General features: G+C 44.1%; 2 protein-coding genes across 4 annotated transcripts in view; one reads left to right on the forward strand and one right to left on the reverse strand.

Annotated features, from left to right (window-relative positions):
* Positions 1-12,551: 12,551 nt before the first annotated feature.
* On the forward strand, positions 12,552-22,879 carry EFCAB10 (EF-hand calcium binding domain 10). Its single transcript, XM_059170853.1, has 4 exons — positions 12,552-12,962; positions 20,978-21,142; positions 21,254-21,341; positions 22,802-22,879. Exons 1-4 carry the CDS (start codon positions 12,854-12,856, stop codon positions 22,836-22,838), a joined length of 399 nt encoding a protein of 132 aa, XP_059026836.1. The 5' UTR covers positions 12,552-12,853; the 3' UTR covers positions 22,839-22,879.
* RINT1 (RAD50 interactor 1) overlaps positions 22,604-26,754 on the reverse strand; it is a 35,160-nt gene continuing 31,009 nt past the window's right edge. For all 3 annotated transcript variants that reach the window (XM_059170850.1, XM_059170851.1, XM_059170852.1), the window contains 3 exons: positions 24,261-24,441; positions 24,068-24,186; positions 22,604-23,178 (listed from right to left, as the gene is read on the reverse strand). In XM_059170850.1, coding sequence (XP_059026833.1) covers positions 22,986-23,178; positions 24,068-24,186; positions 24,261-24,441 — 493 coding nt within the window. In that variant the 3' untranslated portion in view covers positions 22,604-22,985. The remainder of the gene's footprint in view (positions 23,179-24,067; positions 24,187-24,260; positions 24,442-26,754) is intronic.

Raw genomic sequence — 26,754 nt, forward strand, 5'->3', positions numbered from 1 at the left:
TTTTACTATATTACAGAGCTAACTGACCAGAATAGTTTCAGAAACAATATGAAACGTAGGAAAGTTTAAGCAATGTTTATATTTTTAAAATGTTCTTTGAATTATGTTTTTATTGTACATTTCTTCAGACTGAAAAGTATGTACATATCTTTGTTATTTTTGCACAATTTTTGTCTCGTTCGGTTTTAGAAGTCTGTTGTTTTTTTTTATAATTTATTTTAAGTTGTAAAATTTGCAGGAGTAAAAAACAAAAAAAAATAACAAAAAAAATCTCAGCAACAAAATAACCCTCTGATTTATAAACTCTTAAACTCAAAAGAGGGAAAACAATGGTTGAGAGATTAAGTGGCTGCTTCTGAGAAATAATGTCTCGACAGGGACGAAAGGAGCAATTCAGTAGGCTTAAACATTTTAGCTGTCTGCGTCTTGAATTGCAAGCTGGAATAAAGAGGCTCCCCACCGAATGCTGCTTACTTGGTGAAAGACTGGCTCTGACCAAGGTGAGGACATTTCTGGAAAACTGAGCAAAAAGGGAAAACCCACGGTGTTTCTTCCTTCACAGTCAACCACAGGTTTACTTTATAATGATGTATTAAAAATTTACAGCTTGAAAAATGGAATGCAAATAAAAGGTTTTCTTTGGGTTTGTTTTAACGGAGTTCGACTGGACCAGCCTATAAAGCATTACTAGGGTGAGACCCTTTGGGTACTTCTGTTTCTGCGCATCCCGCCCCAGCCCTTTGACTGCACACACACACACACACACACACACACACACACACACCACCCTTCATTTGCCTGAAGATCTCATGACTTGTCGTCAGCCATAGAGGCTCGAAAGCTCTGGTTGTTAAGCATAACACAATGCATAGACCTGTCAGCCATATAAAAAAAAAAAAAAAAAAAAAAGCGACTTGGATAACTTGTATGCCTTCTTTTGTATCAATGTACCAATTGTAAATAACGCTGATCAACCTTTGTAGAGAATAGTTTCTACAGCATATTCTATTATTGCTGATTCTCAGTGAACTCTTGTTTTAAAAAAGGAAAAAAAAAAAGAAATTTTCTATTTACACCTTCTATTTTGTTATGCTGTCGGCCCATGGCACTTTAACAAAATTCTGTGGGTTTTACGTAGCTGGTCAGTCATGGGGTATATTCAATAACTGTTGTTGCACAGACAAGAATTTGCACCTGCTCATTTGTCCTTTCCTACTACCGATTTTAGAACCTTTTCCAGAAGAATTTTGGAGAAAGCATGTCCCAACATTCTAAACAAACGCCACACTTGTGGAGTGGGTTTCTTTTCTACGATCCATATTTTGTAACACTAAGTATTTTCCTTCTTTGTCCCGCACCTTTACATATTAGCACTATTGGATAGAAGTCATTCCATGCCTGTGATGATGTAAGCAGAATAAATGTCTAAAGTAGGTGTAAATAGTAAATTCTACGGCTTACAGTTTTAAAAGGAAAGAACAAACATGTATCCATTGATACTGCCATGGTTCAGCACCAGGCCTGGAGACATTCTCCAGTGAGCGATTGTACTTTTTTTTTTTTTTTTTGCCTTTTTTTTTTTTTTTTTTTTTTTTGTAACATGGCTTTGTAAATAAAATAATTTATATGTTTGTAAAACAAAGTCTTTGGGTTTTCATAAAATTTAGATTTTTTGGCTATTTCTTTTGTCTTCCGGGTCAAAGTATCCCTGCTAGAATGCACATTTGCTAGAAGAGTGTGAATTCATTCACCAAATATTTATGGAGCATCATGGGGTGGCTGCCCCTCAGCGAAGCTCTCTGTGCTCAGTGAGGAGAAACAGACATGGTCCCAGCTGCTTTCTGGAAGCTACCCGGTGGGAAAGATAGTAAATAAACACATGATCAAATGTGTAATTACGGTTTGTGGCAAAGGCTGTCGTGGAAAGAATCGGATTCTGTGAGAGAAAAGAACAGGAGAAGCTGACATACAGTGGGCGATAGGGCGCCATCAGGGAGTCCCCTTCGAGGAAGTGAGCTGAACGCACAGTGCGGGGGAGAGAATCCCCGGCAGAGATGGTCCAAAGTAGGAAACACTTGGAAGTACTTAGAGCCTGAGGAAGATCCACTGTGGACAGAGCGGAGGGAGAGAGATGGACAGAAGGCAAGGCAAAGTCACAGAAGGCCTCTCAGAATTTGGATTTCATGCTCAGTTCAGTGGGAATCCTTTGAAGGGCTTGAAGTAGGGACATGGCATGATGCCCTACATATGAGCTGTTGCATGGAGAATCACTCAGAAGCTAGTTCAAGAGACCAGATGAGACGCCATGGTTGATGCCAGTGGAGACAAGGGGAAGTGAATGGAGATCCAGCTTACATATTAAATTGACAAGACTTGCTTGGGAATTGGATCTGAGAGTAGGGAGAAATGACTCCCAGGCTGGGTTACGTGGAGATGTCTGCCATTTCTTGAGATGTGGAAACCAAAGGAGGAATGAGTTTTTCAGGGGACAGGCAGGACGAGAGATTGGTGAAGCTCAGAAGTCCTGTTCTGGGCACATGTGGGATCACTGGATCACTGAAGCTGCTGTGCCAAGTAGGTGTGACAGACGTGTGACTGAAAGGATCAGCTGCTCTAAATTGGAAACACCAGTTTGGGAACCTTTGGTATATGGATGATATTTAGAGCCCCAAGCATGAGTGGGATTGCTTCAGAGAACATAGAGCGGGAAGAAAGGACACTTAGAGGTGAGTCAGAAGCAGAAAACTAACAAAGAACCCGAAGCTGAAGGATTCCCAAAGAGAAGAGAGAACCCAACAGAAAGTGGTTCCCTCAAGGAGAGGACTGTGAGCTGTTTCAAGGAAGGAAGAGTCAACTGAGTCAGATACCATTCATGATGTTAGATCTAGATGGTATCGTGTTTGGACTTACGCAGCATGGAGGTCATGGGTGACTATTAGTTTCTTAGGGTGGCCGTAACAAATTACCACAATGTGGTGGCTTAAAGCAGCAAAAAGTTACTCTTTCAGAGTTCTGGAGACCGGAAATCCCAAAATCGAGCAGGCATGCCTTCCCTTTGACAGCCCTAGAGGAAAATCCTCCCAGTTTCTGTGGACTCCTAGCAGTGCATGGCATTCCTTGGCTTATAGACACATCCCTCCCATTGCTGCTTCTGTCTTCACATGGCTCCTGCATGGCCCCCATGTCTCTCCCACGGCAAAGATTTCCCCCTGCCTTTCTCTTGTGAGGACATCCGCGGGGGACTTACCTCCCCCACTAAATCCTGGATGATCTCATCTCCAGATCCTTAACTTAATGACATCTTTTTCCAAATAAGTTCATACTCACAGGTTCGAGGGCCCTGTCGTTTGGGGGGTTACTATTCAACCCACTACAGTGACCCTTGCAAAGCAGGTATGATGGCGTGGTAGGGCCCACAGCCAGACTGGAGTGATTTGAAGGAAATTCATGTATGTCGTCGGATCTTAAGGAGATAAGAAGGCTCAAGAGAGTGTTTGGATTTTGTTTCTTTTTGTTTATTGTTTTTCAGGGGAGAAGAGACAAGATTATGATTCATATGCTGGTAAGAATGGAATGGTAGGGGAGGGGAAGAGCAGAAGAAGAAGAGGGTGATTTAGAAAACAGGGAGAGGCCCCTGGGTGGTTCGGGGGGTGGGGGTCAAGTGATTAAGTGTCTGACTCTTGGTTTTGACTCAGGTCATGATCTCAGGGTTATGAGATGGAGCCCCACATCGGGTGCGGTGCTGACCCGCTTAAGCTTCATTCTCTCTCTCTCTGCCCCCTCCCCACTCGTGCCCACTCTCTCTTGCTCACATTCTCTTTTGGGGAGAGCCCCTACCCCCCCCCCAAAAAAGGGAAGGCTTTGAGAAGGCAAGAGGGAGGTAAACCCAAACGCATGTGTTTGTAGGGTTCAAAGATAAACTGAGGCATATTTTTAAAACTCTAAGAGTTTATTTAAGCCAAAAAGAATTTGAATCAGCAGCACCAAACAGGAAGTGCTTGGGGGCATGCCACCAACAGGGAAGAGACTGTTACAGAGAAAAGGTGGAAGCAAAGAAGTTCTTGGATGGACTGTAGCTTAAAGCCTGATTGATTGACCTTGTTAGTGTTCAGTGCTCATGACCTTGAGGCATTGATGAGCAGAGATTTGGGGTGGTTTACAAAGGCCACTGGGCATTAGTGTCTCCTCAGTCTCAGGGCCTCATTTAATGGAAGGACCAGTAGGAAGAAGGGCCCTTCCTCCAGGGCAGTGGTGAAGAAGTCAGCTTGCAGACTGGCTGTTGGGAAGACAGGGGAAATGCACACCTGGTGGCCGCCATTTTCTCCGTGACCGCGGGTAACCTGAATTTGTGTGGGAACGTGGGAGAAGTGTTAAGAAAGAATTAAGTAATTACTAGTGAAACTAGATTGCAACAGTGTTGAGAGCACATTTGAGATCCATTGTTCAAAGCAAGGTCCCGGCTCAGGGAAGACGATCTTGGAGAGTGGTTCCAGCGCACTAAGGGCAGAGCAGGGCCATTGGAGTTCCAAGTCACACTAAGACACATTTCTTACCATTCTGCCTCTGCCTTTCACTGTTGTGCAGAAAAGAAAATCGGGGGAAGCGGGTTAGAGATTTGGCACATAGTGAGCACCTTGCAAATAAATGTTTATACAAACGGATTATCCGTAGTCACAAAACCTGTGTCGTGCTTCTAGCACCAAGGACAGCATATAGCCATTTGTTCTGAGCTTTGTCTCTGACTGGCCACTCAACATCTCATTGGCCTGGGTGACCTTTCACTCCATTTTGAAAGGAGCCTATGTATTCTGTGTTTTCCAAACCTAGACTGAGAAGCCTCCTTCGGTTCTAGTCACAGGCTCAGAGAACCCCTAGAAAACCGGAAGTGATCTTAAAGACCCTCTTCTACAAGTGAGGGAACTGAGACACAGAGAGGTCAACTGAGGTACAAAACCACACCGCTGGCTGATGGGCAAGCCTGTTCTTTTAGTCTAGTGCTCTTTCCATGGTATCTCCCTGCTTCCTGTAGAAATAAACTCCACCTACAGACTCTTCCACAATGAGGTTTTAAAAGTCTATGTGACAGGACACCTGGAAGGCTCAGTTGCTGCCTTCTGCTCAGGTCATGATCCTGGGGTCCTGGGATCAAGTCCCACATTGGGCTCCTTGCTCAGCAGAGACCCCATTTTTCCCTCTGCCTGTTGCTCCACCCTCTTATGCTCGCTCTCTCTCTCTGACAAATAAGTAAGTAAAATATTTTTTAAATTAAAATAAAATTCTGTGCATCTCTTACTTGGATTACTCAGGTCTCTGAATTTCTTTTACTAAAACATTTTTCTTCTTTCTTTTTTTCCTGTTAGGCAATAACCACTTGCCCAATGGATTATTTCTTGCTTTCTGATCTGGTTGGGATTAGTCCAGTTTCCAGGCATGTATTTTTTTTTTTTAAAGATTTATTTATTTATTTATTTGACAGAGAGAGATCACAAGTAGGCAGAGAAGCAGGCAGAGAGAGAGGAAGGGAAGCAGGCTCCCCGTTGAGCAGAGATCCCGATGCGGGACTCGATCCCAGGACCCTGAGATCATGACCTGAGCGGAAGGCAGCGGCTTAACCCACTGAGCCACCCAGGCACCCTCCAGGCATGTATTTTAATAAGTGTATTTTTATTCAGTACAGCCTCGTAAGCCATTCACCTAGGCAGGTAAATGAGGAAAGTGCAGAAAAGCTGAATATCTCAAAAACTAAATCAGTCCCATAAAGGGCCACATCAGGACAGAAGGGCTGTAGGAAGCTTGCCATCGTCTTGGAGGTGTATCATTCATTGTGATCTTTTGAAATACAAATCTGATCTAAGGTCACAAATATTGGGAAAGTTCTCTTGATTTCAGAAATTTGGGGAGTTTTCTGGGCTTCCCTTTCACCTTCAAATTTTTCAGTAAATTTCTAATCAAAGTAAACCTCATCATCACAAAAGTGTTTGCTTCTTCTGAGACCTGAGCAAGCACTGTGGAAGCTGCTGGAAAAATTGGAGCTTGTGCACCCTGTATTGGGATTTTCGGTTTCTCTAGGCTCCTTTCACTTCCCTATCTGATTTCCTAGCCCATTATTACTAAGCCCCCAACCAAACACACACACACACACACACACACACACACACACACACACACACAGAGGCATCTCCCAATTTTCCTGAGTAATCCAGACACCATGTTGGGGCTTACAGGGAAAAGACAGAATTCCGACACGTTATCAGAATGGGGTAAAGGCAGAGAGCCCCAGAGAAGTGAGGCAAACAGGGAGGAAACCATAATTTGGGAGCTTTTCTTTTGGAAAAAAATCAGATGCATGTTTCTGGTTTTGTTTGCAATTTTTGCAAGTCTTTTGGTTCTGTCCAACTCAATAAACTGAGACACATTTGCTATGGACTAGATGCACCGCCCTGAGTATGGGACTGACTGAATCAGCAGAGAGAGTGCCCCCAGGGGCACTCACCTTCAAGCACTTGGCAAGATGTTCCCTCCAGGTCTACGCTGAACCCAGCACTGTTCAACATTTTAATTAATGAATTGGCATTCAACGTAACCTTGTGAATTAAAGCCTTGAATACCAACAGACGGCTTTGTAGAATAGCTCTTACCTTTGGGGGGGCACAAGGGAGGTTTCTGGTGCTGGAAGTGTTCTGTATCTTGAGCTGGGAACTTGTTACATGAACATAATTGTTGGTGAAATATTTATCAGGTTGTAGGCTCAATACTGGTTCATTTCACTGTGCACTTTGAGGTTGAAAAGTTTACACACAGACACGAAAAGTAAATGGCAGACTTGGAGCGATAATTGTGTCAGCAGAAAGAAGAAAGTTGCAAAGCAGTTTAAGGAGAATGCTAATGAGAGGCTTGCTTTCTCCCCAGCTCCCCCCAGGGGCCGCAGGGGCCACAGAGGGGAAGAGGCAGAAATGAGCTGAAAATGGAGAAGGGCGTGAAAAGTCCCCTAGGAGGTTGTTGGACCCCGGGGAGCCTGGTCACCTCCCCCATGCAGCCAAGCAACTACTCCTTCCCTACCCGCCCAGCTGGAGCCAGAAGGGGTATTTTCTAGAAAAATGGAATGGGATACTGAGATTCAGGATTCCGGGTTACCAGGCTCAGCAGAGAAAGTTAGCATCGAATGGGATGGGGGCTGGGATGAGGCATGAGCTCCTTTCCTCTCATCATTTTAATTTGTTACCATTTGGGTGTATTGCTTTGATATTTTTTAAATTTAGGTAAGCAGGGGCAGCTTCGATGGTGTGTGGATAAACGTCAAATATCGGGCTTCGGGGAATGACAGGGGACGCACTTGATGATTTCTGTGATGTTAATACTCCCACCGTGGCCTACTCATTTCGAGCCATCAGCCCAACTTTGCTGCACATAGAGAGGGAGGAGAGGTGTACAGCTGAATCCAAATGAATCCATTTTGGCCAATGCAACAGGTGAGCTTATCACCAGTAATTCTATATTAATTAACGTCAAACTACATGAAATAATTTAATCCATTAGTAACACCAGAAAGGAGAACTTTGATATCCCTTAGAAATGGCCAACAATTAAGCCATCCAATTTTTTTTTTACCCCTTTTTATTTGTCTTCTAAACTTATTTCTGCTGAAAGAGGGCATTGGGGCAAAGTGGGTCTCTTAGTTTCAAAAAATAATATACAAAGCAATGATCTATCTTTCCTGTAAAAGCCGTCCCCACTCTGTGGGCTGTGCTCCAAATGCTTCATTTGGAACTGAATATATTCTTCCATTTAAGTGTCATATCAAGGGTGATTGGTTTGCAGGACAAGCCACAAGAGCCCACAGATCCACGATGCACTTGAAGTCTGACATCAGTGCAGTAGTGTTGTTTGGGGACATGCATTCTCGGTTTCAGCTAGGGAAGACAGAACCATGTGCCCCCTGGTCACCATCCATAGCCATGAGAGGCCACACCCTCCATTCCACCCCACAGACTGCCGGCTGCGGACAAGACTTTGCCATAACTCCATGAGGTGGGTGAGATTCTTGCCCCCATTTTACAGATGAGAAAAACCAAGGCTTGCGGAGGTCAAGTCATTTGGTGAGGACCACACAGCTCATGCACGGGAAGCCTTTTGGGAAAGGGTCCTCGATCCCCCAGGTAAATTGTATAAATAGCAAATCACCTGAGGTCATCCATCATAGAAATAATTTAGAAGCACAAAGAAGGTTTTTCAAAAATTTTGTTCTGGGCTTCAATTTGGTGGACCTAATTCAAGCTTCAGCAGACCCAGTCAGTGGGATGGAAGTTAAATTTAGTCTCAGTTTATAAAATGAAGCTCCGTTTATATGATATTCTGAAATACAGAAGTATCCTCAAAAAGGAAACAGAACTGGTGTGCTCGCCTGGCTCGGTCAGGAGAGCATGCAACTTTTGATCTTGGGGTCATGAGTTCAAGGCCCATGGTGGGTGTAGAGATTACTTTTTAAACAAAAAGTGAAACAGGACAGAAAAAGAAAAAAGAATTCAGATAAAAACTAGTGAAATGCAAATGAGGTCTATGGCCCAGTAATAGTATGTACCAGTGTTGATTACCTAGTTCTGCGGTGATGTTCTTTTTTTTTTTTTTTTTTTTTTTTTTAAGATTTTATATATTTGACAGAGACAGCAAGGGGGAAACAAAGCAGGGGGAGTAAGAGAGGGAGAAGCAGGCTTCCCGCTGAGCAAGGAGCCCAATTCGGGGCTCGATCCCAGGACCCTGAGATCATGACCTGAGCCGAAGGCAGACACTCAACAACCAAGTCACCCAGGCGCCCCGATTGTGATGTTCTATGGTTATGTGATGTATTGTCATTTGGAAGAGCCAAAGGAAGGCCGCATGGAAATTTCTACAGTTTTTTTTTAAGATTTTATTTATTTATTTATTTATTTATTTATTTATTTATTTATTTATTTGAAAGAGAGAGAGAGAAGGCAATTGAGCAAGAGAGCATAAGAATGCAGAGGGGCAGAAGGAGAGGGAGACACAGACTCGCTGCCGAGCAAGGAGCCTGGACCCTGAGATCATGACCTGAGCTGAAGGCAGACACCTAACCGACTAAGCCACCCAGGTGCCCTTTTCCCCTCCTTTTTAACAGCAAGCAAAATTCCTAGCTGACTTACTCCTGGTTGAAACAGAAAACAGAGAGGAGTCACCCACAGTCTGTTGTGGAGTCTTAGCTTCCCCCTTATACAATGCTCCCTGACATACACACCATCCCCTTGAGCTACACATCCCCAGTGCACAGAGAGATTGGCAAATCTGACGTCAAAGTTCATGCCCTTGTGCCAGTGGTTCACAAACAGGGTGACAAGGTGCTCAGCTGACCTGGGACTTTCCTAGTCTTGTGGTGATAAGTTTCCCAGAACCACCCCCCTTGGAGTCCTGGTCAAACAAGGGGCGTTAGTCACTTTGTGCTCTAGAACCACCCAGGAAGCTGTTAGGAAAGCTCTGATGCCTGAGACAGCCCCCACGTACCCGGTGTGTGCGGAGCAATCACATCAGGGTCCCTGCAGGAGAAGGGACAGACACTGTGTTTATAGAAGGCTCCTGGGAGATTCCCGCGTGTGTCCTGTGCGGAGATGGGCTGCGGGACTCTACTCTCGGGGATTCTGAGCAGTGTTACTCAGACCTTTAGCCCAGGCCTCCCAGGCGGCCATCAGGCAGGATCTCAGTCCCATCTGAGCACCAGGCTCGCCCTGGGGGACCTTTCATAACCACCAGTTCAGGGAGGTAAAATGGCACAGCCACTGGGGAAAATGGTTTGGCATTTTCTCAAAATACTGCACTTCCCATATGATCCAGCAGTCCGCTCCTAGCTCTTTCCCTAAGGGAGATGAACTCACGTGCCCACCCCAGACACGTATACCGATGTTCAGATGTTCATGTCAGAGCTGTTTGTCATAGCTCCGCCGTCCCTGAAGTCCTACTCAGCACCAGCACGGGAGGAGGTACGGCGCCGTGCAATGACATGGGTGAGTCTCAAAACATAATTATATTGAGTGATGCCTGGGTGGCTCCGTTGGCTAAGTGTCTGCCTTCAGCTCAGGTCATGATCCCAGGGTCCTGGGATGGAGTCCTACATCGGGCTCCTTGCTCAGCGGGGAGTCTGCTTCTCTCTCTGCCTCTGCTGCTCCCCTTGCTTGTCCTCTCTCTCTCTCTGACAAATAAATAAAATCTTTTTAAAAAATTATATCAAGTGAAATACACTCACTGAGCCAAAACAAGAACAGCAAACCCACACTGTGTGGCTCCATTTATAGAAAATTCAGAAAATGTAAACTAATCTAGAGGGATAGCTAGCAGGTCAGTGGTTACCTGGCAGAGGGGTGAGGGGGAGGAACTAGAAAGGGGTACAAGGCAACCTTTGGGGACTATAGATATGTTTCTCGTCTTGACTGCAGTCATGGTTTCATGGATGTATATTTATTGATGAGTACACCTTAAAGATGTGCAGTTTATTTATTTATTTGTTTTTAAATTTATTTGACAGAGATCACAAGTAGGCAAAGAGGCAGGCAGGGGTAGCGGGGGAAGCAGGGTCTGTGCTGAGCCGAGAGCCCGATGTGGGGCTCCATCCCAGGACCCTGAGATCATGACCCCAGCAGAAGGCAGAGGCTTTAACCCCCTGAGCCACCCGGGCGCCCCAGTTGTGCAGTTTTTTAAATGTTAATTATACCTCAATCCTTGCTTTTAAAGCAACAACAACAGAACTACCAATGTTCAGGCCCCAATTCAAGAGATTCCATTTCCTGCTTGAGAATGGGGCCCCGCCTCCAGTAGTCTGTAAAGGACCCGGTTGGTTCTAAGGTGCAGTTGTGACTGGGAACCACCACCTTCATGTCTTCCAACTGGAGTTACTCTCCCAAACCACTAAAGGGTTAGAATAACGAGGAGAGGGGCCAGGGGGAAGTCGAAGGATGGTGATGTTGATGACAGTGATTAATTAAGCCCAAATTGCCTTAAGAGATGGCACCAGCATGGGGCAACCTGGCTGGTTCAGTCTGCTAAGCATCCCCCTTTGGGTCAGGTCACAATCCCAGGGTTTTGGGTTCGAGCCCCACATCGAGCCCCGCGGGGAGCTCCCTGCTCAGCGGGGTGTCTGCTTCTCCCTCTGCCCTCCCCCCTGCTCATGCTCAGGCACACACACTCTCAAATACGTAAAATCTTGAGAGGAAAGGCATCAGCACAAATAGCTGGCTCCACTAGGTGGCATCTGGATACTTCTCTTTAGCATGACTTCCGCGGGAATTGTAAGAGGGAGCACTGGGCACAGGAACTGCTGCCAGGCCTTTTGGAACAGAAGACAGTGAGTCAGGAAGACGTCCACAAGGTCCAACGTGCAGCCTGACTCCACAGTCACAGAAGATCAGACCGCTCCATTTCCAGGTCAAGATTCTAGGTCATCTGAGGTTCCAAGAGCAGAGCTATTTATTCAGGGCCCGAGTAACCCAGGTAGAGTAAGTGAAGCTCCCACCGGGAGGACCAAATGTCTTGAGCTTAGAGCACCAGGCAGAAATCACCGTCTCCAATGGACCACCATGCAGTCTTCTCTCCCTCCATTAAAGAACAGTCCTGACATTTTAAAGATTTTATTCATTTATTTGAGAGACAGAGAGAGAGAGAGAGAGACAGCACAAACCAGGAAAGAGCAGAGGGACATGCACACTCCACGGGGAGCACAAAGCTGCATATGGGGCTCTATTCCACAATACATGGGATCATGACCTGAGCCAAAGGCAGATGCCCAACCAACTGAGCCACCCAGCCTCCCCAATCCATTGTGTTCTTGATGAACTTTAGGGCTGTTATCAGTGCTTGTTATTATGAAGAGTGCTGCTGTGAACATTCTTGTGCACATGTCCAGGTACACCTGTCCAAGAGCAGCTGAGTGCAGAAACATGCTTGCATTATCAAGACAATTCCAAATCGATTGTCCAAAGTGGGTGTTCCAATTTGGGCTCCTATCATCACTGTTTTGTCGCAGTGTATCCTTGCCAGCTCGATCTTGTCCAACTTCCTAACTACGACCAGTCTGCTACATGTAAACTGGCATTTTCTTGTAGTTTTGTTTACAGGATTGTCGAAGAGGCTGGGAATATTTTCGTATGTTTATTGGCCATTTGTCTTTCCTCTCCTTGAAGTGCCTGTCCTGGGATAACTCCTTGTTGACCGTTAGGCCACAGGCTTCCGAGCTTGGCCCTTCAGGACAGAAGTCCCAGCCTAGAGTCCAGTTTCCGAGGCACACCGACCACTGAAGCGCGGGCCCTGCTATGCACCTGCATCCCGTCGTACTCAGTGACTCTCCCTCAACACTACTGTCAGGTGGTCTTCGACACGACCCCTCGGCGCAGCCTGGTTAAGCTGCAGAGACGTTGGCGCTCAGGATCCCAGCACGCTTCCCGACCCGCAGCCCAGGGCAGAAAGCCGGCCGACTCCTGCCCGGATTTAAGACTCTCCCTGTATGCTCTCTAATTCCCAAGGTTCATCCTGTGTTACTAGAACCTGAGGTCTCAGTTCCCAGATCAACAAGCACGGACTGGACGAGGTGCTCGAGACAAAAACAGGAAAAGCCGACCCCGCCCAGCCCTCCGCGCAGCGGGGGAACCGGACCCTCCGCCCGCCAGGGGCTCTGCACGGGCCACCCTCAGCCTCCGCGCAGGCGCCAACCCCACGCCGCACCAAGCTTCCTCTCCGCGAGGAAGTGGAGGACTCCGGTCTCAGGCCGCCCCCTAAGGCCGACCGCGCGGGGCGGAGGGGGTGGAGCCCAAGGGCCCCGACGCCGCCGGGTCGCCTAGCAACGCCCCCACGCGGAGCCATGCAGGCGCGCGGCAGCAGGGAGCTGGAGGCCAGGAATTACTTGGAAAAACACCGGATTATGGAGTTGCTGAACTATCTCACCAGCACCCTGCTCTTTTTCCGGCCGGGTAAGAGTCTTGCTTACCGCTCGGCTTTCGTTCCCACCCGCCTCCCTGCCCGGGCTGTTCCCAGAAACTCCCGGTACCGCCCTCCCTGCGCGCCCGCACCCCCCGCCCGCTCGCGTCCCCGGGACCCCCGCAGCTCGCCCTCCCCGCCCGGCCTCTATCTAGGCGGCTGGAGCCCTACTGCCGGCGAACGCCGCGGCCCTGAGTACTCGTTGAACGGCCTCTTTTGTGCCGGCCACTGGCCAGGTGCGCGGGGCTCTCGTAGGGGGAGGCTCGCGGCGGGTGGGGAGAGGCTCGGGGGAGGGTCGTCCTTAACACTAGCGGAGTGTGGGCGAGGGTCTGCGCGTCAGGGTCCTCTTCTGGAGAACGGGGAGCAGTACCGAGCTGTGGACACGTGGGGAAGACTGAATGGGTAATATATAAGTTAGCCTTACGGCTGGCAACCAACACGTGTTTGATTTAGATTTTTATAAAAGTATATGCGTATGGGGTTTAAAAGTCAAAAAGCACCCCAAGGCTTATAGAGAAGAACAGCGTTTCCCTCCCTGCCCCAGATTCCTGTTGTAAAGAATGATTGCCAACTCCCTGATATTAATAGATCACAGACTTTACTGCTACTTACCAATGTCCCCTCAGCCCCGGGGTTTAGATTTAGCTTTATACTGTGTAGGAGGAAACGTCAGCTCGCTTACAGACATGCACGTACACTCACACCTGTTCCCACTCATCCCCACCTTCCCAGTAAAATTATAATTCAGTTTTGGTGTGGCCAGCATTTAGAATGTGCATTATTATTATTAGGCAAATATCCACAGCGAATCCGTGTAGCATGCTATGACTGTATTTCCTTTGTTGATTTCCTGGAAATTAGTAATACCACCATTTTATTTTTATTTATTTTTTTAAAGATTTTATTTATTTATTTGACAGACAGAGATCACAAGTAGGCAGAGAGAGAGAGAGGAGAAAGCAGGCTCCCTGCTGAGCAGAGAGCTGGATGGGGGGGTGTGTGTGTGCTCCATCCCGGGGTTCTGGGATCATGACCCCAGCCAAAGGCAGAGGCTTTAACCCATTGAGCCACCCAGGCGCCCCAGTAATACCACATTTTAAATGTTGACTTAAATTTTCTGTGTCATTACTACTCAGTCATCGATATTCTCTTTTTGTCGCAAGCAGAGCTCTCCTCCAGGTAGGACAGGAGAGTCGTAGGAGAGGAGAGTCATGGTGTAACCACTCCCCAAGCTCTGTCTTCTTGCTCTGGACTAGACTGATGGCCCAGCTGCGCTGCTGTGTGGCTGTAATTCAGGGGTTTCCCTCTCTCTTCTCAGACCTTAACCTTTTCATCTCTCTCCTCTGTTTACAGCCTGTTTTATGGTGCTTGGGTCTCTTTCACCCACCCGCACTTTTTTTTTTTTTTTTTTTTTTTTTGCCTTTTCTCCCTTCCTTTAGAGGACAGACCAAGGAGCGTGCTTCATTGGAGTGGTAAATATTTTGAGAACTTATGTGTATGGTAGTGTCTCATCCTACACTCAAACATGATAACTAGGGTAGATACAATTCTCAGAAAGTACTGCCTTCAGAATTTGGAGGGCTGTGCCCCTTCCTCTTCTGATTGCCACAGTTGTTCTGAAGAGTCTGATGACATGACGTCATCAGATTCTTGACCTGTTTAATGAAGACTTTTTCTCTCTTCTGGAAGTTTTTATTTTATCCCTGTTGTTCTCTCTCTTTCCCTTTTTAAATACGTGTCCTCCTTTTTTTTTTTTTTTAAGATTTTATTTATTTATTTGACAGAGAGATCACAAGTAGGCAGAGAAGCAGGCAGAGAGAGAAGAGGAAGCAGGCTCCCTGCTGAGCAGAGAGCCCGATGCGGGGATGCGGGGCTCGATCCCAGGACCCTGAGACCATGACCCAAGCGGAAGGCAGAGGCTTTAATCCACTGAGCCACCCAGGCACCCTTTATCCCTATTGTTCTAAATGTTTATATGCCTTTGAAGTGGGTTTGTTTTTGTTTGTCTGTTTTCTCATTAACTGTGCTAGTAGGTACTTTGTAGTCTTTTTTTAGTTTGTAGATTTTTTTTTCTATTTCCTGCTTCTTTCCTGGCCTTTTTCTCTCAAGCTCTTTCTAATGTCAACCAATGTGGTATCTCAAGGATTCTTTTTTTTTTTTTTTAAAGATTTTATTTATTTATTTGACAGAGAGAGATCACAGTAGGAGAGAGGAAGGGAAGAGATCACAAAGAGAGAGGAAGGGAAGCAGGCCCCCTGCCGAGCAGAGAGCCTGATGCGGGACTGGATCCCAGCACCCTGAGATCATGACCTGAGCCGAAGGCAGCAGCTTAACCCACTGAGCCACCCAGGCGCCCCAAGGATTCATTTTTTTCCTTTAATATAAAAGGCTTTGAACTCGTCTGGCAAAAACAGCATTCTCCTATAGAAGGCATGGTGGGGGAAAGAGAATCTAAGATAAAGACAAATTTTCTCAGCAGAGGATAGGAAGGGGAGGTCTGGTAGAAGTTACACAATTAATATTGTAATCCTACCCCATTCATAATTTAAATAATTATCAATGTAAGAAACTGAGATGCTGTTACCCTCTGTAACAATGTGAACTTTTTCTTTTTATTTATTTATTTATTTTTAAAGATTTTATTTATTTATTTGAGAGAGATCACAAGTAGGCAGAGAGAAAGGCAGAGAGAGAGGCAGGGTGAAGCAGACTCCCCACTGAACAGAGAGCCCTATATGGGGCTTGATCCCTGGACCATGGGATCATGACCCGAGCCAAAGGCAGAGGCTTAACCCACTGAGCCACCCAGGCGCCCCGAACTTTTTCTTTTTTAAAGATGTTATTTATTTATTTATTTGAGAGAGAGGGAGCAAGAACAAGCATCGGGGAAGGTCAGAGAGGGAAGCAGAGTCCCTGCTGAGCCGAGAGCCAGGTGTGGGACTTTATCCCAGAACCCTGAGATCACGACCCAAGCTAAAGGCAGACAATTAACCGACTGAGCCATCTAGGCACCCCACAATGTAAACTTCTTGAAACATCTTTACAAAATCCAAAGGGAGTGGGGAGGGGCCGGAAAAATATGAAGAAATACTGAGGAGAAGCTAAGGGGTTTGGTTGGTGTCCAGAGTATAGGGCAATGCCTCTCCAAGTTTCCTGCCCAGATTCTCCTAATGGCAAAGAGCGGACTTGTAACTTTGGTGTCTGAAACCTTAGCCTGCTGCTGCCTGACAAGTTTCTTTGGAGTCACTTGTATTACCATAAAAATTTGCAAGTTTTGTTCTTCTACAGAGATACCCATTTCTTACTATAAATGTTTCACATTATTCACCAGAGTATGATTGATTCTCAGGAAGAAACATTATCTTTACCTCGGGTCTATCCGAAGCCTCTGGCATTATGACATGGATCCCAATTTGAAAAGCTTGGATCTTGAAGGGATTTATGGGGGCACCTGGGGGGCTCAGTGGATTAAAGCCTCTGCCTTCCGCTTGGGTCATGGTCTCAGGGTCCTGGGATCGAGCCCCGCATCGGGCTCTCTGCTCAGCAGGGAGCCTGCTTCCTCCTCTCTCTCTCTCTCTGACTGCCTCTCTGCCTACTTGTGATCTCCGTCTGTTGAACAAATAAATAAAATCTTTTTTAAAAAATAAAAAAATATTAAAAAGGGATTTATGGAAAATAAGCCTAGGCAGTTTGATTGTGTTACTACTGGTGAGGGAGCAGGTCTACAATCCCACATCCTCAACTTCAGAATTCTATCAGCTCTGGAAACTAACAGATTTTCATAACTCATTTAACAGCAAAACCCAACATGACCTGAAGTCATTCGGTAGGAAAACGTGTCATTTCCCAGCGACAATTCTGTGCTAGGGAGGGAGGGAGTATAAATGCTTAGGAGAGGGCTTTAATAGAATTAAAATTTCATTAAAAAAAAAGAGACAGTTGTAGTAACCCAGGTGAGAGATATTGCTATGGGGATGGTTAAATGAGGATAAGATACCTTTGAGAGTTACAGAGGAGGAAAAACTCAATGGAGACCATCATGCTGACAAGGTTTGGGGTTTCCAGATGCTTCCCATATTTGAGTTAGTAGAGTGCTCCCTATTAACTCCCTACTAACTCCCTAAAATGTACAGGCTTTACTGCACATTTTAGGGAGCATATTATGGATTCATACTAGCTGTGGTCTTGGGGAAGTGATGGTTATGGGGAATACCAGGCCCATAGTGAGGGCTCAATAATTATTAGCATTTATTATTAAGATGTGAACTTGAGCACGCCTGGGTGGCTCAGTGGGTTAAGCCGCTGTCTTTGGCTCAGGTCATGATCTCAGGGTCCTGGGATCGAGTCCCGCGTCGGGCTCTCTGCTCAGCGGGGAGCCTGCTTCCCTTCCTCTCTCTCTCTGCCTGCCTCTCTGCCTACTTGTGATCTCTCTCTGTCAAACAAATAAATTTAAAAAAAAAACTAAAAAAAAAAAAAGTGAACTTGAGGTTTTGTTTTACAAAAACTGATTATCATTATCAGCTGACATTTACAGAACTTTAGGTGGTTAGTAACATTTGGATCTTCCCTTCATGTTTTATTTTTTAAAATTTTTAAAGATTTATTTGTTTGAGAGAGTGCGCGGACAAGCAAAGGGAGGGAGAGGGGAGAGAGAATCTCAAGCCAACTCCATGACCAGTGCAGAGCCTGACGTGGGGCCCAATCCCAGGACCCTGAGATGACCTGACCTGAAACCAAGAGTGGGATGCTCAACCATCTGAGTCAGCCAGGCAACCCCTCTTCGTGTTTTTAAGAAGTCCTATCTTTAGGGGCGGTTGGCTTCCTCAGTCGATGGAGCAAATGACTCTTGTTCTCGGGATTGTGAGTTCAAGCTCCATGTCGGGCAGAGAGATTACTTAAAAATAAAATATTTCTTTAAAGGTAATATTTTTATTACTTCTGTTGTAAGCATCTTCAAAACATTTTTAGAAGCAGGCGGAGTATAAATTATAGACTCTAGACTTAAACATGATAACATCTCATGTAGTCTAAGGGATATACAGTAAAAATCCTTCATCAGAGAAACACACCAAGTTCCATTAGCATTATTTACTTACTCTGTCCTTAAAAAGAAAAGTAGTAAATTGAAATTCAAACTTGGCCTTTTTTCTTTTTCTGAATTTGATAAGTAGTTCCGAGAGAAGCGACAGAAGACCACATATGTGACGGGATTGCCTTCAGTAACCCAATTGTTTCTATAGTCTGTTAAAATCTGTACAGAAAGGCACAAGAGAGATCTAAAAACGTAATCACAATGTGTGGGTGCTATTTGAATAAGTGTTTACATTCATTTTTTAAAGATTTTATTTATCTATTTGACAGAGAGAGACATTGAGAGAGGGAACAGCAGGGCGAGTGGGAGAGGGAGAAGCAGGCTTCCCACGGAGCAGGGAGCCTGATGCAGGACTCAATCCTGGGACCCTGGGATCACGACCTGAGCCAAAGGCAGACACTTAAGGACTGAGCTGCTAAATTCACTTTTACTTTTTAAAACTTTACTATTTTTAAAAAATTCTATTTATTTGAGAGAGAGAGGAGAGAGAGAGAGAGAGAGCAAGCGCATGAGCATGGGAAGAGGCAGAGGGAGAGGGAGAGAAGCAGACTTCCTGCTGAGCGCGGAGCCCAACATGGGGCTCCATGCTGGACAAGACGCTGAGATCATGATCTGAGTCGAAGTCAGATGCTTAACGGACTGAGCCATCCAGGTGCCCCAACTTTTTTAAATTTAAAAAGTGTTCTCAATTCATAAAATTTGTGGGACAACCTGATACCATGAGATTCCTAGAAGAAAACACAGGGAAGAAGCTCCCTGACACAGGTCTTGGCAATGATTTTTTAGATACATCACCAGAAGCACAAAGAACAAAATGAAAAAACCAACAGCTGGGATTATGTCATATTTAAAACTTCTGCACCACAAAAGAATCAACAAAATGGAAAGGCAACCTATAGGAGAAATATTTGCAAACTATGTATCATTTAAGATCTAAAATGTATAAAGAACTCCTACAACTCAATAGCAAAAAAATTGATTTAAAAATGGGACACCTGGGTGGCTTAGTCAGTTAAGCATCTTCCTTCAGCTCAGGTCATAATCCTGGGGTCCTGGATCGAGTCCTGCATTAGGCTCCCTGCTTGGCGGGGAGCCTACTTCTCCCTCTGCCTGCCACTCCCTTGCTTGTGCTCACTCACTCTCACTCTCTATCTGACAAGTAAATAAAAAATATATATATTTTTAAATGGGCAAGGCAGGGCTCCTGGCTGGCTTAGTCAGGAGAACACAGGACTCTTGATCTTGGGGTCATGAGTTTGAGCCCCATGTTAGGGCTCAATGTAGCAATTACTAAAAAAAAAATAAAAAATAAAAAACTTAAAAAAAAATGGGCAGATGAGCTAAATAGACATTTTTCCAAAGAAGGTATACAATGGCCCGCAGATACATAAAAAGATGCCCAACATCACTAATTATCAGGGAAATGCCACTATGGAAAACAGTATAGAGGTTCCTCAAAAAAATTAAATCAGGGGCACTTGGGTTAAGCCTCTGCTTTCGGCTCTCAGGGTCCTGGGATCAAGCCCCGCCATCGGGCTCTCTGCTCAGTAGGGAGCGTGCTTCCCCCCTCTCTCTCTGTCTGCCTCTCTGCCTACTTGTGATCTCTGTCAAATAAATAAATAAAATCTTTAAAAAAAATTAAATCGGAACTACCATATGCCTAAGCAATTCCACTTCTGGGTGTATATCCAAAGGAAATGAAAACGGTCTGAAGGAGATATCTGCGCACTCATGTTTACTGCTGCATAATTCACAAAAGCCAAGGTATGAAAACAGCCCAAGTGTCTGTCTACAGATAAATGAATAATGACACTGTGGTATATTTATACAATGGAATATTATTCAGCCATGAGAAAGAAGGAGATCCTGCCATTTGCAACGAGGATGCCCCTTGAGGATAGGCTAAGTGAGCTAAGTGAGAGAAAGACAAATACTGCAAGACACCACTTATACAGGGAATCTAACAAAGCCAGTTGTAGAAATGGAGTAGAATGGTGAGTGGTGGGGGAGTAGGAGAGCTGTTGTTTGAGGGCAAGTAAGGTAATTCTTGGAAATTAATGCACAGCAAAAGGCTTACAGACAGTTATCACTGTATGATAAACACTAAACTTGCTAAGAGACTAGATCTTAAAGAAATATGTGGTAAAAGTGTCAGCAAATACTACAGTGACAATCATATTGCAAATTAAAAATGTACCAAATCAACATGTTATGTAAACTTACATAATGCTACATGTCAGTTATATCTCAGAAGGAGTCCTTATCTGTTAGGGATACATGCTCAAGTATTTATTAATGAAATATCACTGTAATTGACTTCAAAACAATACAGCAAGAGGGGGCCTGGATGAGATGATGGTGAAATGAGACTGGCCACAAATTTTAAGTTAAAGTGGGTTGACAGGTTCGTTATACTTTCCTACTTTTATTTATTTATGAAATTCTCAAGAAAAAGCCTTTTTTTTTTAAAGATTTTATTTATTTATTTGACACACAGAGATCACAAGTAGGCAGAGAGGCAGGCAGAGAGAGAGTAAGAAGCAGGCTCCCTGTGGAGCAGAGAGCCCGATGCAGGGCTCGATCCCAGAACCCTGGGATCCTGACCAAGCTGAAGGCAGAGGCTTTAACCCACTGAGCCACCCAGGCACCCCTCATGTTATACATTTTTTTTCTCCCCCTCGACACTTATCTACAAATTAGAATCACCTGAGGAGCTCTTTTTTTAAAAATTCCCAGGTCCTATATCTGGGGTAGAGTAATTGTCTAATGTCTTGTTTTGCTTGTGAGCAAGGTGTAATACCCCAGTGCCTAGTACAGAACCTTGAACGTAGTTATTTAATAATTGTTAAATGACTGTTTCCATGTGTGATATATCTTAATTTTATATCAGAAAGAATTGGAACCATTCTTTTACAGAAAAACCAAGAGAGTATTTAATATCTATATTGGAACGACTGAGAATTGCCAAAGTAACAGGCGTGGCTTTTCCTTTCTTTATGGATCACTCTAACATCGTGTCTATGTTTGAGATGATGGACACTTCACATAAAGGCACCATATCATTTGTGCAGTACCGAGAAGGTCAGTATCTTCTACTCACTGAAGTAACAGTTCGTGCTCATTTTTGAACTTTCCTTAGTTGAAAATAATGCTCGCTTCATGAATTTTCCTTCTCTCATTCTGACTTTACAGGCCTGAAAACCCTGGGTCTGTTGGATGAAGATGAAGTTTTACAAGATGATGGACATGTGATAACTTTGGAAAAATTCAGATCTGAAGTGTAAGTTTATTTTGACGTGGCTGATATTTAATGAACATGACTTTGAGGTACAAGGACTATAATTTAAAACAGAAGTTCCTACCTTTTGACAGAAACATTTCATTCCCTTGAAACGTCCAGCTGTCTAGAAAGCAAGGAGTGACAGTCAAGTCTGGAATTAGGAAATTCTGGGGCAGATTCATTCTTTTCTCAATGGGAAAGCCCAGCAGTTCTCAAAGAATGAGGGGGAGAAGCCCCAGTCTGCTAGAACTCACAGAAAAGCTTTGAGCCTAATACACCAGTTGGAAAATCTCTTTATAAAATATAGAGCAGTAGAAGTTCTCTCAGAATATTTCCTCAAAGTTATTTATCACCAAGTAGATGTTTATCAATAGTAGAGGTTGTAGGGCCTGACTAGCTCAATCAGTAGAGAATGAGACTCTTGATCTCAGGGTCATGAGTTCAAGCCCCCTGTTGGGTGCAGGGCTTACTCAAAACAAACAAACAAAAAAAACGAAACAAAAATATCAGTGTAAGTTGCATGCCAGCCCAACAATTTTAGATTTGGAGTATTACACTTGAAAAGTACTAACTAAATGCTAAATCAGAAAAAAAAAAAAAAAGGAATAAAATTTGATAGCTGTAGGCTTCTGACCAATGTAACTCAATGCCTTTAAATATTTTGTTCTCTGAGGATTTATTAATCAAGAAATCATTATGTAACAGAGTCCAGAGCCAAGGAAAAGTTGGAAGAAAAGGAGAGTTAAAGATTCCAGCTCGTTGTCACTTACATAAATATCAGACAAAAACTGTTTAGTTCCCATCCCTACCCTTGTGGGGAAAGACTGAAACACAGTGTTCTGGCCTGAAATGTTTCGTCCAAAAGAGAAGGCTGTCTACTGTCATATGGAATGGAACTAGGAAGGATTTTATTTATTTATTTTTAAAGGTTTATTTATTTATGAGAGAGAGCACACGCACGGGGTAGGGGTTAGAGGGAGGGGGAGAACGAGAACCTGCAGCAGACTCCCCACTGAGCCGGGGGCCCAAAGCATGGGGCTCCATCCCATGACCCTGAGATGATGACCTAAGCCGAAACCAAGAGTCTGATGCTCACCTACTGAGCCACCTAGGCGCCCCTAGGAAGGATTTTAAATGTAAGGACATTTGTGGAAAATGAGAGCAATTCTGTTTTAGTCACCATCTCATATGTTTTCTTGCAGGAAACACAGTGAATTTCCAAATCAAATACAGGAACCTCAATTATAAACATGCATTCTACATTGATTTTTAAAAAAAAATTTATTTGCTGTGTTTGATTATCTACAGTAGTCTCCCTTAATTAGCATAGGAAATTGAAAATTCATTGTAATTTATTATCTCTGCTCTTGTATCTTACTTAACAGACAGCATTTATATTTGTAAATGGAATTACTCTTGAGTTTTTCTGGCTTCTGAGTTTTCTGTTTTTATTTTCTTAGGAACAAGAGGACTGAGAAAATATGGTCAGCATTTTAATAACACTGTAAGTTCAAGATAATAAATGATTCTATAAAGTTTTCAATTGTCCAGTTTCATTAATTCAGAACATCATCATATAACTCGAAATCCCAACTGGCTTCTTCTTTGTTAAAAACGAAAAACTCCAAAACAAAAAAAGATGCATCATTTTCCAGTGTTAGGCCAGTTTGTCCTCAAATTAAGTAGAATCTCAACATCTTGTTGAGCCAGTTTGTAAATTCCAACTTCATTTAAGGCCGCTGTGGCCTGAGACTGCCCAGAATCGGACTGGAGGACGTCTTTCAGAAGTAGGGCAGAACCAACGTTCAGGTTCAAAACAATACAGGCTTCTTTGACACTGTTAAGAAAAAGAAAAAAAAAAAGGGCAGGAGGTCCATTATCTGTATCATCCACATCACTCCATAATATACTCATTTTCAGAAACAACTTCCCTGCACTGCTAGTCCATATGCCTTCTGTAAAAAGTATTGATGGATTTATTTGGCTCTTTTAACACATTAGGACTATGTATTTGTATAGTGTTTACATTTCATTAGATTATTATAATAGGACCATTGTTTTCAATATGTATCTATTACTTCCCAAAATATAATAATGATACTAACATAATAGCCTATTATATGTAGCTTAGCGTTTAGTTAGATTAGAATATGGGAAGAGAAACAAGAAAAATTTCAGATGACTTACTAAAATGAGCAAAAATAAATCTTTCATTTTATAATAACTTTAAAAGGAATACTTTATAATCTCAAATTCCCCCCAACAATATAAATTTTACATCAGCAATTTCTAAAAATGTCCTTACATACATTTATAGTTATGCTTAGAATCAAAATTAATACTAAATATTTAAGAAAACAGATTTTCTTCAGGCCTGGCTTACTATTAGGTACTAAGCATAATTTTAATTTCTTCTTGAATATGGCAGAATTACACTTGTTTGCATTTTCTCTCTCTAGTAATAGGCAAATAGGAGCATTCAACCAAATGCAAGAAACAAAAGGCCCAAAACGTAGTTTAGATCCAGTCCTGATAAATCTGGGGGATCATGAATCACATCTTTGATTATCTGGGTACATAATGGATATTTTAAAATTTCAATTGATGCCTTACTTATCCCACCAAACATCACTGGAACCCTGAGAGTTGTTATTAAAAAAAAAAAAGGAATCAACCTCCTCTAAACACGCGATACATTAGCAGTCACTGTTAAATATCGAGCTTACTGTTTAAAATAATTTTCCGGTCTCTTGCAATAGTGGGAGAACAGGGGGAACAGGTTCCGGGTCATATCAAACTGCAGCTGAGCCGCTCCTCCTTCATTGAAGTGATTAGCCAGAATGATCTGAAACAAAGAGCAACTCTTGTTACAGTCTCCTTGATCCTCGTGGCCCCGACATACTGTCTGCTCTTACTTACTTCTTGGTAGATGTACACATCCAGCTTCTCCACAAGCATTTGCCAGAAAATTTTAAATAAGGAGAAGCAGAGCTGCTGTTCCAGCTGAAGGGAGCGGTCTCTGAGAGTGAGCAGGAGCGGGCAGGCCGAGCTGGACAGGGACATCACCGCCTGCTCGGCCTGCGACGGCAAGGACAGCCATCTGCAAGACACAAGAGCGGCGCGGCCTGTGGCACTTTAAGTATGACTACAAGATTTTCCAAACGTGGTGGTTTTTCTGTTTGTTTGTTTGTTGACAGGCAGAGATCACAAGTAGGCAGAGAGGCTGAGAGAGAGAGGAGGAAGCAGGCTCCCCACTGAGCAGAGAGCCCAATGCAGGGCTCGAACCTGAGCCAAAGGCAGAGGCTTTAACCCACTGAGCCACCCAGGTGCCCCCAAACATGGTGTTTTGAAAGATTTAACAGATCCTTTCAAATTCGGGGAAGTGCACGTTGGATAAGAAATGATATACAGCCCAGCATGAAAAGCTCTCTCAGGAAAAAAATGTATTTGGGGTGCCTGGGTGGCTCAGTCGGTTGAGTGTCATGATCCCAGGGTCCCAGGATCAAGCCCTGCGTTAGGCTCCCTGCTCAGCGGGGGAGTCAGTCTGCTTCTCCCTCTCCCCCCTGCTCATGCTCTCTCTCTCTCTAATAGATAAAAAAAATCTTAAATAAATAAATTTATACTTTAGTGCTTTTTTAAAAAAGATTTTATTTATTTATTTGACAGAAATCACAAGTAGGCAGAGATGCAGGCAGAGAGAGAAGGAAGCAGGCTCTCTGCTGAGCAGAGAGCCCAATGTGGGGCTCGATCCCAGGACCCTGAGATCATGACCTGAGCCGAAGGCAGGGGCTTAACCCACTGAGCCACCCAGGTGCCCAATTTATACTTTAGTTCTACATTAAATGCCCCCTATTTAATGAGGATGGTAGTTTTTTTTTAAATCCCCCAATTTTAATATGACTTACTGAAATATTTATAAAACAGGCAACATGTAACCCGTATTAGCATTTAAGACATCTGCTAACTTCGTGATCTGATTTTTGGCAAGATTACAGGGACTGAAAACACTTCTACACTGATTAGAAATACTCCATGTGACCGGCACTGTTCTCCCAGAGGACACTGTGTGACGCACACAGAACCACAGCGGGATCAACTGTACAGGCAGGTGCGCAAAGGACACCCCTGGACCGTGCTTGGTAGAGCGATGACAGGCCATTCAGCTCCACATCATACACCAGCTCCCTGTATTTACAGACAGTCCTGGAGCTCAGCTATGATCAGTTTATTCTGATAAAGAATGTTTGAATATATTTTAGAAAGATTTCCATCAAAAGGTAAAGTTTGTAGCATAAAGAGCCAAACTCTGCTGTCTAGATGCCTTGGAAGTTGACTATATGTATCATCTTTCAATTTGTTTTTAAGGTCTTAAAAATTAATTATTTTAAGATTTCATTTATTTATTTGTCAGAGAGAGAACGTGCATAAGCAGGCAGGGTGGCAGGCAGAGGCAGAGAGAGAAGCCGGCTCCCTGCTGAGCAAGGAGCCTGATGTCGGACTCAATCCCCTGCCCCTGAGATCATGACCTGAGCCAAGGCTGCAGCTTAACCAACTGAGGCACCCAGGTGTCCCTTTAAGTTTTTATTTAAATCACCGGTGCTCACCACAAGCGCACTCCCTTAATCCCTGTCACCGATTTCACTCATTCCCCCAACTACCTCCCCCCTGGTAACCAGCAGTGTGTTCTCCATTGTTAAGAGTCTCTTTCTTTCTTTTTTTTTTTTTTTTTTTAAAGATTTTATTTATTTATTTGACAGAGAGAAATCACAAGTAGATGGAGAGGCAGGCAGAGAGAGAGAGAGGGAAGCAGGCTCCCTGCTGAGCAGAGAGCCCGATGCGGGACTTGATCCTAGGACCCTGAGATCATGACCCGAGCTGAAGGCAGCGGCTTAACCCACTGAGCCACCCAGGCGCCCCAAGAGTCTCTTTCTTGATGTGTCTGTTTCCCCCTATGCTCATTTGTTTTGTGTCTTAAATTCTACATACGAGTGAAATCTTATGCTATTTATCTTTCTCTGATTTATTTAACTTAGCATAATACTCTCTAGCTCCATTCATGTCTTGCAAATGGCAAGACTTCATTCTTGTTTATGCCTGAATAATATTCCATTGTATTACATATACTATGATACGTGCACACTGTGTGTGTGTGTGTGTATCTTTATCCATTCATCAGTTGACGGACACTTGGGCTGTTTCCCTAACTTAGCTATTGTAGATAGTACTGCTATAAACATTGCGGTGCATTCATTCCTTTGAATTAGTGTTTCTGTATTCTTTGGGTAAATACCCGGTACTGGGACTGCTGGATCATAGGATTACTTTATTTTTAACTTCTTGAGGAACCTCCACACTGTTTTCCAGAGTGGCTGCACCAGCTTGCATTCCCACCAACAGTGTAGGAGGGTTCCCC

The sequence above is a fragment of the Mustela lutreola genome, chromosome 4 (assembly GCF_030435805.1).
Source record: "Mustela lutreola isolate mMusLut2 chromosome 4, mMusLut2.pri, whole genome shotgun sequence".
Classification (NCBI taxonomy): Eukaryota; Metazoa; Chordata; class Mammalia; order Carnivora; family Mustelidae; genus Mustela; species Mustela lutreola.

What these genes read in the sequence shown, in the direction of transcription:
- EFCAB10 (XM_059170853.1), top strand. Translation starts at nt 12,854, where the DNA reads ATGCAGGCGCGCGGCAGCAGGGAGCTGGAGGCCAGGAATTACTTGGAA. An exon ending in CCTGCTCTTTTTCCGGCCGG is followed by an intron (nt 12,963 to 20,977) that starts GTAAGAGTCTTG and finishes ATTCTTTTACAG; the next exon opens with AAAAACCAAGAGAGTATTTA. An exon ending in ATTTGTGCAGTACCGAGAAG is followed by an intron (nt 21,143 to 21,253) that starts GTCAGTATCTTC and finishes CTGACTTTACAG; the next exon opens with GCCTGAAAACCCTGGGTCTG.